Consider the following 15,853-nt stretch of genomic DNA (forward strand, 5'->3'; position numbering starts at 1 on the left):
ACCTCCACAGTCTGACAATCATTCTTGTCCTGCTGTTGGAATCAGCACCAGAAAACTTGGAGGGGAGGCACTTGTCACACAATTCTGGGCACAGTTGCAATGCTCACCACAAGGAATTTGTGTGTTCACATTGTGACTCTCAGTGAATAATGCACCAAAACATCATGATGGGTATGTGACTGAAGGGGGAAAGAAGTACCCCAGGAACTCAGGGGTGTCCCATCCAGCTAGAAATGCAGGGAGGCAAACTTAAACTCCTTAAAATAACACCTGTTATCTCAGGAAGCAAGGGAAGGTGTAAGACCAATGATAGAGGATTTTCTCCCTTATGAGAAATGCTCACATATACTCCCTGTAATACTCCTGTCTTGCTGATTTAAAAAAACCTAAATTAAACTCAAATGAAGGTCAGTATATAGATTTGTCCAGGACTCTAATTCCTGATACTTCAGCAACTATAAACATGATGCTGGCTAATGCAAAATGTTTTACAATAATGTTTTACAGCTTGTTTCAGTATAATGGTGCATCCAGAATCTCAGTATAATTTTATCTTCATCTGGGAATGAAAACAGTAAAAGTGGACTGGATTTCCTCAAGGTTTTGCAGGATGATCAACTTTATTTTTGAAAATCCTAGGCAGATTTAGAGGAGAGTTAATCAATAACTTTGTATTAATACTGTGTGTGGATGAAGTGCTACTGGCAAGTACTAACAGGGAAAATTGGAATACACATGTAATGCTAGTTGCTTTCACAGCTAAAGGCTATCAGGTCTCCCCAACCAAATTACAATTCTGTAAAGAAACGGGAAGGTATTTGGGAGATTGTTTTTTTTGTCAGGAGAGGGCAGGAAGGTACTACATAACTGAACAAAACCTCTCCAAGATCTCACTCATTTCACAATTTCAAGGTATGCAGAAATTTAACCAAGTCTTAAAATGCCTCAATTGTTTGCTGTTTTGGCCCCAGCCAGAGCTACCTTGTTAAAGAATGTCATGACCAAGGACTTTTCAGTCTGTTTTTTAAGTCCTACTTGGTGTGTTGAAGCTATATTTCCAGCTTTGATCCTATAAAACCACAGCCTCTTTCAGTTTGTGGATCTCCTATTTTTTTTTTTTTTTCTCCAGTGCTGTTCTGGTGCCTTTACAATGAATTTCAGTCTGTTGTCAAGACAGCCATTATTCCAAATGTCTGCATTTTCCAACCACTTCTAGTAAGTAATACAAAGTTAAATGACCCAGGGATTTTGGATTGTTTTTTTAATCAAAGAATATTCTCTGCTGCTTGAAAGGAACTTTTTAAAGCTCTTGAATGCTATAATTTGTTGCAGGTATCATTGGCTACAGTTGCTTGTGTGTGGTAGCAAAGGTTCAGGAAAAGGCACAAAGTGTGGTTTTTGCTGCCTTTTTCAAGTTTTCTGGTTGTCACATTAGACTATTCATGTGCTGGAGTGTGACACATAGGGAATCCCTGTCACAACCACCTGCAGTCTTGTGGTTGTAATGCAGTTGTGTTGGTTTTTGTCCCCTTTCTGCACTGTAATTGAAGATTTTTTAAAATGAACTGGATGTTACCCTCCTGCTAACCACAGCAGGTGTAATGCTCAGAGCTGTTCAGTGAATCCTGCAGAGAATTTTAACCTGTGGTATCTCTTTGCCTTTGTAAATATAATGTTTATATGATTAGTCTGAAGGTGGCAACGTTAGTGAAATTTCCCAAGCTCACTTTTCAAGTTGGGGTTTAGCAAAGTCTGCTTTCCCCTCAAAATGAGGCCAGACAAAGCAAGGAGGAAGAAGAATGTGCTCAAGTTAAGCCTTGTTCATATAGTGACAGGATTGAACCCTGAATAGCTCCGCAATGAAAAACCATTGCGGTTGTTGTTTTTCTTTTCTTTTTTTTTCAAGCAAATGCAAAGCATTTCACCCTGCACGCAGCTAAATATAAATTGTGTCATTTCTAGCAGTTTTGTCCATTTATGGGCTCTTCTTTTTGACTTGTCATTGTGGACCGTGCTGGGAGAGCCGTGTCAGAGGAACTGTATGTGTTTGTAGGATGTTGGACCTTCCTTCCATCTCTTAGCAAGAGAAAGATGAAAATATCCATGGTATTCTCTGGAGAGGAGAGTGAGAGAGTGAATTCCTATTGGCTCTGACTCCTGCAAGTATTGGAAATGCCTTCCCCAGAGGTACTACAGGATGGAGAAAACAACATGAACCTTGTCCACAGTTAGGTCTGGAGCCTTCTGATCTCAGCACATTTCTGCAATGCCCTTTTTTTAAATTTGTGGGTTTCTTTAAATGTCCCTGTCATTGAGATAATCACCAGTAGTTGAGGCTCTGACATTAGCATTCACTTTTGTTTTTGCTTGCTATCTCTATTGCTGTGATCGAGAAAGATCTTGAAGATAAGCGCAGCTCTCTGGCTAGTTTAATGCAACAAAGAGTTCATAGGAATATGAATCTTCATCAGTCTCTGGGGTCCTGCTGCCCAACACAAGCATTTCTCTGGGCCTGTGTGTTTCCCCAGTGAGCACTGACACACATTAATGGCAGTAAAAATAGGTGTGCAGCCTGTGCTTACCAGCTTGTGGAAAGGGAGATGTGAGGAGGTGATATGTACAGATTTCTCCATAATATTATAATATTTCATGGGTTATTTCCTGCTTTACTTGCCAGCTCAGGTTTTCCCATCTCCCATGCTCCAACTATGGAATGAATCTCCATTCCCCTTCCATGAAGCCTTCAGCATGAAGGGGCAGAATGACCCTGTGAGCTTGCAGCTCACCAAGTGAAAAAGGTTTTAGTTCACCTTCCAACTGCAAATTCTTGGGTTTTTTATTTGGTCCACCTTCCCTCCCCCCTTTTACTACTTGAGATTTCCGTTGAGCCTTATAAAGTTTTTGTAATCACACGAAACTCTCTGTCTTCATATAAAAAGGGGAACTGAATTCTCTGCCCTGGCAAGGATGCTGTGAGCACTCATTAGCCCATGCTAGAAATTAATGCCAGATCTCATCTAACAGTTTCATTATATGTGAAGTTTGAGGGTGTTGCTCTTAAAAGAGGTTGCTGATTGATGACAACACAGACTGTGTGTGCGCTGTCATCTTTATCCTGGCTGTGATTCCTTTTGGGTTTTTTTTTTTGTTTTTTTTTAGCTAGAGAGGATGTGAGGGACAGAAGAAGCCTAATGGGACTTCATATACTGTGTGATGTATGGGGCACTTGCAGTCAGAAATATTGAACTCATAAATGTACTCATTTGCCCTGGAGTCACTGAGAGGGAGACAAAATGCAGGACACTGCAATGTCACAGTGGTGCAGAGTCACTCCTGTAACAGCAGAGTGGCAGCAGAAAGGCTGGATTTTTCTTGGGTTTTGCTGCAAACATGCACATGGACTCTGCTCTCACTGGCTGGAAGAGGAGCTGAACTTTTGCTGGATTAGTCTTTATGCAGACCCCTTTTGCATCCTGTTTTGCTGAGGTCCTGGACATTTTGGGGTGCTGTCCCATTTGGGGTGCTGACCCTGCACGTGCTGTCTGCTCTGTCTCGTGTCTCCACCACAGCACTGCAACCCTAAGCTCTACCAGCTTGCCCTTCAAGCATGAAGGTGAAATGAAGTTGAATGTGCACATTTGAGGCAGATGGTTAGCCTCAGTCCTGCAGTGGTATTTGAGAGAGATTTTCTTCATGTTATTTCAGCAGCACAGAAGGAAATGAAAGTGTTTCTTACTGTAAATACTTTTTTCTCTCTCCCTTCCTCTGCACTGCTGTGAGTGTCTGAAGACTCACTTCACTGCTTTTCTCAGAGAAGTCTATTTCTGTCCCATCTTAGATCAATTTAGGCCTGTCCTATGCACATATGATAAAGACAGCATATTGCTGTGATAGCCTTGAACCAAATTTGTAAGCTTGGGACACTGGGAGCAGGAGGTGAGATGCAATTGTCATTGATAATAAGTCAGGGTGGCCAAACCAGCAACTGAAATGTGGAATTTTTCAAGCAGAGCCAGATTGATTGAAAAACAGTGCAGACCACAAGGCAAGGGTTTTACCCACTTCTCAGAAGTGTGTGTGGAGCTCCCTCAGTGGGCTGTGTCTCCTTCTGCCCAGAGAAACTGCACAAAAGTATAAGGTTCCCAGCTGCATCCTGAACCCAGCTGTTGTAGTTATTCCCCAGCACATCTGCTAAGCTTCTGAAAGCATCCAGATGTTGGTTCTAATGCTGTACCAATTTACTTCCTTCAGTTCCTGTAGTGTTGTTTGTGCAACCCACCTTGGCAACACCCAGTGGGCTTTAAGCCGTCTCAAAACGTGCAAAGCCCTACCTGGCTCTCCAAATTACTGGTTCCAGTGTTTCAGGATTGGCTTTTCAGTCTCATCTCTGAGATTTTCACTCCAAACAGAGCTGGGGTAGCTTTTTGGGCTGCATTCAGTTTAATTTTGCAATTTCCCATAAGCTTTACTCTTTGCCTGGGGTGGCTGTGTGGAGCCTTTTCTGAACCACTCAGTCGCTAGAAGAGCCTGGCAAAGTTCACACTGGCAACACAGCCTTTGGGAACAGAAGGAGAGCCTTGACCCGAACCTCCTTCCTGCTGGTGAGATGTCAAGGAGTGATCACTTTTAGTATTTTAGAAAATCAGCTTGTTTTCATGTGCAGTGCTTTATCTGACTGGACTAAGTTCTCTTCCCTGGGTGGGGATGCTGTACTTTGATAAACTAGAAAAGGATGAAAGAAACAGGTGTTTCTCCTTTGCCTGCTCTTGACATTAGCATCTTCCTAAATGGGGTGAGCTGACCAGGAGATATTTTTGTCTCCCCTCACCTCTCAGCCCTATTCTCACACTCACAGCTACCTCTGAGCTGCAGGACTTTGCAGAGCACATTGTGGCTTGCATTGTCTCAGCCTGAGTTCAGTCACCCAAAACCTTGCAGGTCTATTTTGAAATATCATTCAATCTGTCCACTATGGACTCTCTTCTCTTTTTTTTTTTTTTTTTTTGTCCCCTCTTGCTTCTGACATCATTTCCCGAACACTTTTTTCACCGAGCTCTGTAGCCAGATCGTCTCCTCAGCATATGATGCAAGGAGCTCTTTGAAATGGATTTCAACTCTCCTTTTACTCTGCTCTGCTTGCTGGTGATAATAACTCAAGGTAAGTAAGGTTTTTCTTTATGGGGCTGGCACAGATTTGCCTAGATGAGCAGACGCCCTAATTTTGCTCCAAGATCTTTTAAGGGCGCTACCAGGTTTGGGATGACATCAAATAGTGTGGCTGCTAATGCATGAAAGAGGAGTCAGACCAAAGTAAGACAGATTCTTTTCCTACTAAACAAACAATAACTAACAATATTGTATTTTCTGAGTGTTCTGCATCTGTAGAAGCTTTTGAGTCGGGAATGTAAGGTCCTGGTATGCAGAGTGCTGGCTTGAGAGCGACATGGTCCAGCTCCCAACACTCACTGTGACCTTGGGTTAGTCCCCAGGCTGCTGCCACCCTGCCATTTACCCATCTCTGATTTACACACAACGACTTAATAATGTGCAAGTGTACTGTGAGACGTGCTCAGGTTAAAATTGTGATTTTCATCTTTGGGTGAAAGCAGCTGTGCACCTGCAGCTGTTGTTTCTGCTACCCTCTGTGCAAGGTCCATGGCACTGATGCCCTTTCTTTGCACAGTCTCTTATCTCTGACAGGGGCTGGTAGATGGTCATCTTAAATTTAGGGAGTGAAAAGACCAGCTTCTCAGCTTTTTGTTTCCTTGTGTGCATGGTGTGCACACCATTCCTGTGCTGTTGAGGTGGGGGCAAGTTGGACCTTATAGAAGGTGTCCCACTCCTCTGATTTTCAGTCACTGGTGATCCAACTTGTCCCTGGGGTTGGGTCTGTCCCTCTTATGTCTCACCTGGGCATTTTCCTTCCTGAGAAGCAGCCAGGAGGGGATGGATGGACATGGCAAGCTTGCTCTCCTTTCAGGCTCTGCCCTCCGGACTGGTGTGCTCAGCGGCAACTCAGCATTCTTTTCTGTGGAAATCCAAAGCCTGAAGGACTTGTCCAGTATGAGCAGGGAGGATCAGAAATGCTCTAAAACTACCATAAATGATACTTTGTTGGCCAGATGTGGCACTTCTGCCGGTAGATTGTTGAACTTAGAGAACGGCTCCCTGGTGCTGAGGAGAGTGGAGAAAGATGATGAAGGAAAATACGAATTTGTTTTTCAGAACACCAGCAAAAAATTTACACTGGAAGTACTTGGTAAGTGGCTTTCTTAGCAACAAAAAGCTTTTGAACATGTGAACCTGGTTGGAAACCTGATGCCTTGAAATTTAAGAAACTGCTTGAGCTTGCAGGAGCTATAGGTGCCTCTGGGAACCATGCCAGTATCCCTCCTGTCCCCTCAGAATTCCTGTTCCCTTTTGTGTGCCCACTCATCCATCTGCAGACAGCAAAGACAGAAACAAAGTCACTTCTGTACAGGATCCAGCTCATTGCTTGGGTTAACATGGAGAAGGCTTAGGAGGGTTTGTCCTCCTGGGAATGGTGCTGCAGGCAGACAGAGCGTTGCTCTGGTCCTCATCACCACCCTTCCTTTTGCAGGGCTTTCACTTACACAGGCTCCTAAGATAAATTGAAGTGTAGGAAACTGTAATGAAAATGTCTGAGCAAACTGATCTCAGTGAAGACAAATGAAGCCTTCCACCTTTTGGGTGCAAACAGGCGGAACTGCTGTGCACAGTAGGTCAAAGATGTGACTCCTTGGTACAAAGACCAGGGGCTTAGACTGGAAATAGTCAAAAACTGCACAAGGGTCCTGGGTTTAACCTCCATTTCAGTGCATTTACTTTGGGAACATTTGCCTCCTCCTTCTGTTCTGTTGCCACCCCTAAGGCAGGGAGAAACTTCCACAGCCAGCATGTTCCTGGAAGCAGGAAATTTTAACTAAAGATGACATCCTAACACAAGAAAGTGATTTCTGAGCTTGTTTCCAAGGATGGATGTTCTCAATGTTACTCCTGCTGTCAGAAAATCGTATCAGTTCTCTATCTAGTTTGTATTTGCAAAGTGGCAAATGTAGGAAAATGGGTTTGCTCCTTGTAGTAGACTGAAAGTGAGAAATTCAGGGAAATTCAGCAAGAGCAATGCTTCATTGATTCATTATAAAATGCCCTAGTCTGGGTATCGTATCTAACTGCAGGTGTCTTGTGTTTGTACCCCTGTTGGCCATGATTTGCACCAGTTCCACTCTGAAGTAGAAAAAGGGGCAGAGTGACAGCAAAAGTACAAACCTCTGGTGGAGGGAAGGACTGAGTCTCCTCCAAAGCTACGATTATTTGCTGGTTACAGAGGAGGGCTCTGGCTGGCACATGCTGTGGATGTTTCCACCACCCTCTCAGACCAGGGGCTTTTATTTATTTATTTATTACAGTGTCAGTTAGGAAAATGAAAACAGGATCCCAAAACAAGGATCCAGAGTCACTAGCAGTGTTGGTGTGGGCACTGTTAAACATTTCAGGGCAGAGTACAGGAACTCAGGAGTCTGGTGACTTGTTTCTGTGTGCCCCATATACAGTAAAACTGGGATTAGTGGGATTGCTGGTAAAAAGTTCAGCTGGTGTTCACTGCTGTCCTCTCCTCACCTCTGTCTTTCCTCCCTGTTCCTGTTGGTGTGTGTGACCAGAGCCAACCATTGGTATCCAGTGCTTCCCTGATGGGACTGCACAGCTGTCCTGCCATGTGGCCAGCAGAGACACCCTGGTCTTTCGGTGGCTGCTGAATGGCACCCACCTGAAGGCTGAGGGGGCTTGCATTAAGGATGCTGGGAAGAAGGTTCACCTGGACAAAACTGAGCCTGGGGAGTTTGTATGTGAAGTTCTGAAGGGGAACAGCGTCACAAGGACCAGGCCCATTACGCTGTCTTGCAGCTACGGTGAGTAACGGCATCTCCAGAAAAGTCTTCTTTTTGGCCTCTTGCACCAGCAAACTGAGGGGTTGTTTCAAAATATCAAACTCTTCTGTCCTCTGGCATCTCCCTTCAGAGTTACCAAATTCTGCCTTTGGAAAGCAACCCCTTGGCTTCCTTCTCTCTCTTGTGCCTTGGACTGACACAGCCTACAACCACAGATGGGATAAGTTTGTTGAGGAGGTCCTTTTACCCAGCTCTGCAGCAAGGATGGATCTCCATCTGTCTCTTTCCCCACTTTTTGGGGATGGAGATTTGCACCCTCCTGTGCACCAGTCTCTATGCAGCTTTAGAAACACAGGCTGCTTCCTGCTCTGAAGTGCTTCCATGACCCAGATGCCTTCCAGTTTCTGTGCAACCCCATAAAAACCCTTCCACTAGTTCAGCCCTGTTGCTGCTGGACTCAGTTGAGGTGTTTTGCCTCATCTCTCTTCCCTTTATCTAGGCCAGAAGCACTAAATATTTTCTGATCTATACAAATGTCTCTCCATCAGCCCTATCCATCAGAAGTGGGTAAAGACACAAGAAATTTACTTATGGAATGTAGAGTTTTTTCCTCTCAATATGCTTGTTCAGACATGTAAGTCTGCGAGAAGGCTGGGACTTTATCCATTTGCAAACTATTCATAAATGCTGAGTAGTCTGCTTGAATAAAGCCAGAGTTTAATGATAGAGAAAATCTGGATCCTTGGGTATGGTTTCCAGTAGTGAAGGTTCTTCCAGTTTCTGGCAGCAAAGATGGTTATCAAAGCTACAGGCACAAATTTTGCTGTAATTAATTTAATCACTTTTGCTGCTAGATAAACTGTACTGTAGCATTTTAGAAATTGTCTGGGACACTCCAGCTCCACGGCAGGTACTGTCTTTTCTTCTGTGCTTGGCATGCAGTGGGTGTGGAGCACCCCTCCTGACCTAGACCCTGTGGTGGCATTCAGGTGGAATGTTGTGAGCTGTGCATACCTGGTCCCACTGGCACTGCTGGCCAATCTGTGCACATTTGGCATTTGTGGCTGTGGAGCAGTGGCCTGAATTTGACCCAGTTAAATTGGTTGGAGACTGTTCAGTGTAGTCAGACCCAAGCTGGCTGAGGCACTGGGGAATGAGGATGGGAACATCCATGAGCTGTTCAGTCAAGCACTGGGATAAATCACACGAGTGCTGACAGATTCTGTGGTTGATCCTGGGAGGCTGCCCAGTCCCCTGGGTGCAATATCTGTTCCCCTCTTGGAAAACTCTTGAGGGAATTTAGTGTTATCTCTTTAGGGATGGACATGCAAATAAACACATATTTGGAAGGGTCTGAAAGAAAGCAAGTGGCAGCAATTTCACTTTTTAGTCACCAAATGCAATCACATTTGTAAAAAGTGAATTAAAGCAATTCTGGATACCAGCAAAATGAATTGAAGAGGGAAATGGGCTCATTTAATTTAATCGAAGGTTAGCTAATTATTTTTGTGGGTTATTATTTGCTCCAGGCAAAGGGCTGAATTTAGTTTTTCCACTGTAGGTATACAATCTATGTAAAAACATCCATTTGGGCAACCTGTTGGCCAATGAAACTGATTTTGAATAATTATTACCAAAGAACAATTTGGCAGAAAAACTTCCCAGGCAGCACAGGGCTCTGAACACACAGGATTCAGAAGTTAAGAAGTCAACATATATAAAAGACTTAAAATTAAAAAACATTTAAAATTCTTCCTAGTCTCTGGAGATATGGAGCAATTAGTGCTTTTGGGGGCGTGAAAATAAGCTCCAAATGAGCCTGTTGGTTGCTGCAGAAAAGGAGTTAAATTATTCAGAAGGGGATGGCGCAGGCTTACCTAAGGAGTTTTAAGGAATTTTTGTTAAAATGGAGCTGTTGGGGTTGTTTTGCATACAGCAAGAAGAGTTTTCCTAGAGGCTGCCCCAAGCTGGAGCAGATGAGTTCAGTGAAGGAGCATTGGAACCTTTGAAACAGGGAGTTTTGAACTTTCTGTGCTGTCAGGCACTGACCCCCAAACGAACGCTGCATTTGACCTGAGGCCTTGGAGAAGGCTTCCAAAACTGATGGATAGAACTAGAATCATTGGTGAGTAGTTTAATAGAAGTGTGCCGTGTCACAGGGTGAAGGATTTGGAATTTGGGGTTTTAGAGTACAGTAATAGGTATGAAGCAAGATGGAGGTTTTAGGGCAGAGGTTTTCTTTCTTCTTCATCATCTTCTTCTTGGGTATAGGTGGCACTTTTTAATTGGATAGAAAATGCCGCACTGTGGGTCACGGGTGTTTGTTCAGTGGGTCAAAAGTAAAAATAATTGAGGTGTTAGTTTTTAATTGGACTGTTAAGCCTTAAAGACCTTGTAGCGAGTGAGATCCATCGCCATTTCTCCATTTTTAGCTTGTTAGCTGCAAGTGCTGTAGCACTCACTGTAATTTAGATAGGAATTAATCAACAACTGAGACTGAACATGAAATTCCATCTTCCGTGCTTTTAATCCTGACTCTGACTGAAGAGAAAAAGATAAAAAGTGATGAAGGAGCAAGCCTGGATGGGTCTGTCTTGTGCAAGTCTGCGATGCCCTCTACCAGCTGCATGCTCAGCAGCAGCAGCAGCAAATGTGTGGCCCTGCCCCATCAGAGTGGCCCTGAGTCGAGCTGGGTGACAATCACCTCTGATCTGTGGTACCCCTGACTTGTGCTGCCCTTCTGCTCAGCCATCTGCAACCCTTGCTCCTGCTGCGTGTTCTGCACGCTCCTGGCCGCCCAGGGAACGGAGTGAAATCCTCCCCGAGCAGCAACAGAGTCCAGGAAGGATTTCTCCTACAGCTCTGGCTCGAGTGGCCACAGTCCTTGATGCCTGAGGCAGTGCAGGCTCTGATGGGATTTGCTCTAGGGTTGGTGCAGCCATTCTATGACTGTCCTAAGTGGATTCTCTGGTATGATCTCAACAGCTTTTCCTTCAGCCGGAGGCGCTTCCTCAGGTTTCCCTCCTCAGCTGCTGTTTTCATACTTGTTGAAAAGTAGTATTTTTTCAAACCACCATCTCCTCTGTTAAATTTGATTAAAACTTCCCTTAGATGTCAGTGATCAGAGGAAGCAGAAGCAAATGCACACAGCAGAGACCTCTTCTCTTAGTGAAACATTCCATTGAACAATGTTTTGATAAATCACAAAGTGCCATGGTTCAGTGTCAGCTGCCCTGATCCAAACTAAGGCAGCAGTGATGACAACAAGCCCTAACCTAGCTGCAGGGTTTCTCCCACTGGGAGAAAGGAGTTTGTGCACCACGGTACCTAACACTGCTGTGTCCTTCTTGCAGACCTGCTGCAGTACCCGGGGTTCATTTACATCCTGGCAGGGTGTGCAGCCGGTGTGCTCATCCTGCTGGTGGCTTTGCCTGCAACCATATGTTGCTGCATGAGGAGGAGACACAAGTTCATCCCAGTGCCTTCAGGTGAGTGGGGAATGCTGTGACCCCCTGTGATTAATTTTAGAGAGGACTGTTTGTGCAGGCTGTGGTTGACATAGAATAACCTGGTCTCAGCTGGGTGGCTGCTTGTCCTCCAGCCTGTCCTGCCTTGACCTGCTGGAGCAGAAGTCTGCTTGCTGATAGGCAGCTCTTACTGGGTCTTGAGTTAAACCTCACTTTTCCTTTATTCACCTCACCCTGTGCTCCTGGTGAGAAGAAAACCCCGCATATTTCTTATGGGCAATAAAATTGAACCTCATTCACGTGTGATCCTGAAATGACCTGAATGTTTCTGATGGCAGTCCTCTGTCAGCACCAGTCCCTGAGTGCAATCTGCCCGTGCCACCTCAAGCTGTGACCCTGCCAGCATGGCCAGGCAGGTCTCTGGCAGGCTGGCAGTGACCCTTGGTTCTGGCATCTGTGCGTGCCGGGAGCGGAGCCAGCGCCGTGCGAGGAGGGGACGCAAACACGCGTTGGGGGTCTGGCATCACAACAAACCTGCCAAAGCTGGGGTGTGGGGGGCCTCTGCCTTCAAATCTCAGGTTTTGGTTTCACAGAGGAGGAGAAGGATGATGGATTAACAATGTCAGTGGTGTCTGGTGAAGGCACGAAGAGCCCCCCCAACGGAGACCGTGTCGAGGCTCAAGCTGCCCAAACCGAGCGTCCTCCGAAGCCTGGTGAGTGCAGTGACCTGTTTAGTCCAGACACCTTGTCCAGGAGGGTCACAGTGTTTGTGAGTGGCAGTAGAGAGGGGCCTGGGACATGCCAGCACCTTCTCCAGGAGTTGCAGCGTGGCATTTTTCAGTACCTTACTCATGCCATGGGAGGTAGAGGCAGCCATTCCGTGAGCATCCCACAGAAGGTGCTGCCAGCAGGCTGCAGGATGTCTGTTCCAGTATTTCCTGTGCTAAATAAAACACACACCTCAAAAACAGCAACCCCCCCAAAACTCAGCAGCTTTCCTGCCATTTTCTCACCCCTCTCCCCTTCTCATCAGTAACATTTTATTAAAATTGGCATTGTTTTTGTGAGCAGTCATCTTCAGGACAGCAGGAGCCAATGTGCTGAGCTGTAAACACAGCTAAATCCCATCAAAGCCGGAGGCTGGTGCATTTTCTTAAACTGAGGCTAGAGTGAGGATGTGGTCACATTTTAAATTCTTCAAAGAAATCGAGCATAAATCCCCACAGCTTTAGCACAATATGGTCAAGAGAATGCTGTGATAAAAACCCTTTAGAAATCTCCTGTTCTGTAAGTGCTTGATATTAATACTCCACTTTTGCATTATGTTTCCCTCGGTTTTACTTCCCAAACACAAATGCTGGCAATGCCTTGCCTAGTAATGCACCATCATTAGCTGAAGTAGGTTTAGCAGATTCATCATGAACTGGAGCAGCATTACAGAGGTCACAGCCTGGTCTCAGCACTGCATTTCTGATGTCCTTCACTGCACTGTGCACAGTCTCCTGTAGCTCAGCTGTGCTTTATATCTAACCTTGGATACTCTTTGCTCTGCTTTCAAAATATTAAATGCTACTACTCATGAACATAGAGCAAGAAAGAGAAAAAAGAAGTCTTTCAGGTCATGGTTTAATATTAATATACTTCAAGTGTAGAGCTTTTAATAAAAAAATCACACATTATAAGTTTGACTAAAAAGTAGTCCACGTTTAGATTTTTTTACAATTAAGTAAAAAGCAGAGATGCATGTGGAAAGTAGGTGAGAACTGAATGTGTACTGTTAGCCAGCTTTAATTATTCAGATGTAAGTGAATACATTTGGCTTTAGTATTTTGGTACTAAAGGTTTGGTACTAACAGTACTAAAGTATTTTGGTACTAAGAAGCCAGATGGAGCACTTTGGTACTGAAATTAAGACATGATGGATAGCTCAGTAAATGAGTAGTTACAGAGAAAATTGAAATTTGACTTGCAGATGCCTGGGGCGAGCGGACTGAGTGGATTAAGGAGCCTGCAGCTTTAGGGACCGGGGGCGGGGGGGAGAATTTCCATCAGGGGGAGCCATAGTGAGGGCACTTACAAACCATTTCTCCCTTTTCCAGATGCTGCCCAGACTGGCCAAGGTGTTGAGCCCCAGCCACTGCCAGAAGAAAACTTTCCAGTGCAGATAGAAGCAGAGGAAATGCCAGCTCCTGAGGTCCTGGTTGACATGGAAAGCCAGGAAGATGCCTCAGACTGTTTCCCTGATCCAACTGATGACTGATCTGACATGCTTGCTGTTCCACCCTGAAACCTGTGACTCTTGTCCTTTGCATCCCATAGTCTCACTGTGTCTGGAAAATTATACCAGGGGAAAGGTGTTGTGAGGTGTTAGACCTTCTGACCTCATTTAAAAAGATAAAAGAAAATACAGAGAAAAGCACACACGTGGCTCCAAGGCTGCACTGCCGTGGCCTGACAGGTTCTTTGATGCTTTGCCTGATAACAGAGCTGCAGATAAACCAAGGAGCCCCAGGGACAGCCTGGAATGAGATGGGCAGCTCCTCCTGCTCCCTGCCCACCCCATGCCTTGCCAGGGGCAGGCACTACAGGCAGCTTGAGGTGGCCCTGCCAGACCCAGGCAGAAGCCAAGAACTTGCCAGAAATTTCCTGAGAAGCCTTCTCAGGAGACTTCAGGGCATTTCTTTCCAAGAGGAAACTCAAAGAAGGTCTCAGCTCAGTATCTGCTACCCTGGGTGCTTGTCTGAGTCACTCCTCTGAGCAACAGACCCTGTGATTTGGCCCTCACCTCTTGCTGCCTGGAGCAGGAGCAGTGGTGGGGGCTTGACATTTGACTTGCAGATGCTGTGTGCAGACCCGGGGTGATGCTGGCTTTACTCACCTCTTGGTGCCCCAAATGACAGAGGGCACAGGTTACCCTTGGTTACCTTTCACCAGAATCCTGACTGCTTGGGCTGCCCCTGAGCTAAGCCAGAGCTGTCACTCGCTTGCCTGCAGCAGGAGGGGGCTTGTGGCTGCAATTTTGGCAGAAACCTTGATTTTAACGCTGAGGTTGTTTATCAATGCAAGCATTAGTGCCTTTAGTGCAATAGTCTAGCTACTGCAAGCTGATGAAGCCATCTGCCTGTGCGTGTAGGCTTGTTGGGGGCTGTGTTAGCTGCACAGACAGCAGCAATTTATAGCATCTCTTAGGTAAGTCTTGCTGCTATGCATGTCCTGTTCTGCTCAGGGGAGGTTCTGCCTGTGGAGCAGCTGGGGTAGACCTGCAGGGAGGAAGGTTGTGGTGAGGAGAGGGCAGGGACTCTGTCTCAAAGCTGCCAGAGACCGCAGGGATGTCAGGCTGCAGGGAGTGCTGCAGGATGTGCTGCCAGAGCAAGGTATTTACTGTAGAAGACAATTGTAGCAGTCAGAGTGGGGTGTTAAATTGGTTTTTAGTGTTAAATTAGCCTGCTGAGCTAGAAAGGCACGGTAGTAAAAGCAGAGATGGTACAAACTGAGACCAAAAGGGGTGGGGAGGCGTGTACTGCATTCCTCCCCTCCCTTGTAGTTTCGCCCGTTTTATGTTGTGCTGACACTGTGAATCCCTTGGAAATGGATTTAAGATATGCCTGGTGAGTGCCATCCAAGGAGGGCTGTGAGCAGAATCCAAACTAAACTAGAGGCTTCTCTCCCAGGCCAGGGAGCTGGTGGGGTGGCTGCACCCTTACCTGGGACTCCTTCATCTCTGTGCACTTGCCAGGGCTCTGCATCAGTGACACCCAGCCATAGCTGATGGTTCTCGTTGTTTCCTTGTGCTGTGACTCTTTAGAAGACGTTTGGATCTCGTGTACTGTGTTGGTGGTGATTCAGCCTGTCTCTGCTTTTAAAGGCTGCTGTAGGAATCAGATTTCCCACGGTAAGAGAGAGGTGATAATTCTTGATAATTCTTTTCCTTACGGTGCTGTTCTAACTCCTTTCAGTATAAACATTCCTCAAAGGCTGTGAGCTGAATGACAATAAGGTGACACTGGGCGAATGTCACCGGGCCAGTGTCACCAAAACGAGGGGACACAGTCAGCATAACTTCACTTCTGCACTTTCTGGCAAGGGCAGGAGGGGACAGTCGACTCCAGCACATGCTTCAGAGGCTGAGCCATGCTCTGAGCTGTGAGCAGCTCTGAGCACCACCACTGCTATGATCCCGGTCCTGGAAGGGATTTTTCCATAGAGATGTTAGAGGTCTTTGTGAGACAGATTGAACCACGGCTGGTTTTCTGTCCTTTACCTCTGAAAGTGCCATTCAACAATGGGGCAAAATTTGTGTAACTGTGAGGTCAGGAGAGAAGTGATGCAGCCTGTGCTCTTCCTTTAACTGTGTGTGTTCATGCCCAGCTATTGTTCTTTTATTTTCCTCTTTCCTTCCCCCACCCATGATTAATTTTGTTCCAAATAAAAAGATCTGTTTTCTACCTTGTTTCGGAACTGTTTAAGTTTTGTTAT

The 15,853-nt window shown here is 45.6% G+C and overlaps 1 protein-coding gene across 1 annotated transcript; it reads left to right on the forward strand.

The window, feature by feature from the left end:
• Positions 1-5,028: 5,028 nt before the first annotated feature.
• Positions 5,029-15,827, forward strand: LOC116992588. Its single transcript, XM_033052366.2, has 6 exons — positions 5,029-5,158; positions 5,981-6,259; positions 7,683-7,931; positions 11,264-11,398; positions 11,971-12,090; positions 13,477-15,827. Exons 1-6 carry the CDS (start codon positions 5,104-5,106, stop codon positions 13,635-13,637), a joined length of 999 nt encoding a protein of 332 aa, XP_032908257.1. The 5' UTR covers positions 5,029-5,103; the 3' UTR covers positions 13,638-15,827.
• Positions 15,828-15,853: the final 26 nt, after the last annotated feature.

Source organism: Catharus ustulatus, chromosome 2 (assembly GCF_009819885.2).
Source record: "Catharus ustulatus isolate bCatUst1 chromosome 2, bCatUst1.pri.v2, whole genome shotgun sequence".
Classification (NCBI taxonomy): Eukaryota; Metazoa; Chordata; class Aves; order Passeriformes; family Turdidae; genus Catharus; species Catharus ustulatus.

Coding starts and splice junctions, on each gene's coding strand:
- LOC116992588 (XM_033052366.2), top strand. CDS start 5,104: ATGGATTTCAACTCTCCTTTTACTCTGCTCTGCTTGCTGGTGATAATA. Junction 5,159..5,980: donor GCTGGTGATAATAACTCAAG/GTAAGTAAGGTT, acceptor CTCTCCTTTCAG/GCTCTGCCCTCCGGACTGGT. Junction 6,260..7,682: donor ATTTACACTGGAAGTACTTG/GTAAGTGGCTTT, acceptor GTGTGTGACCAG/AGCCAACCATTGGTATCCAG.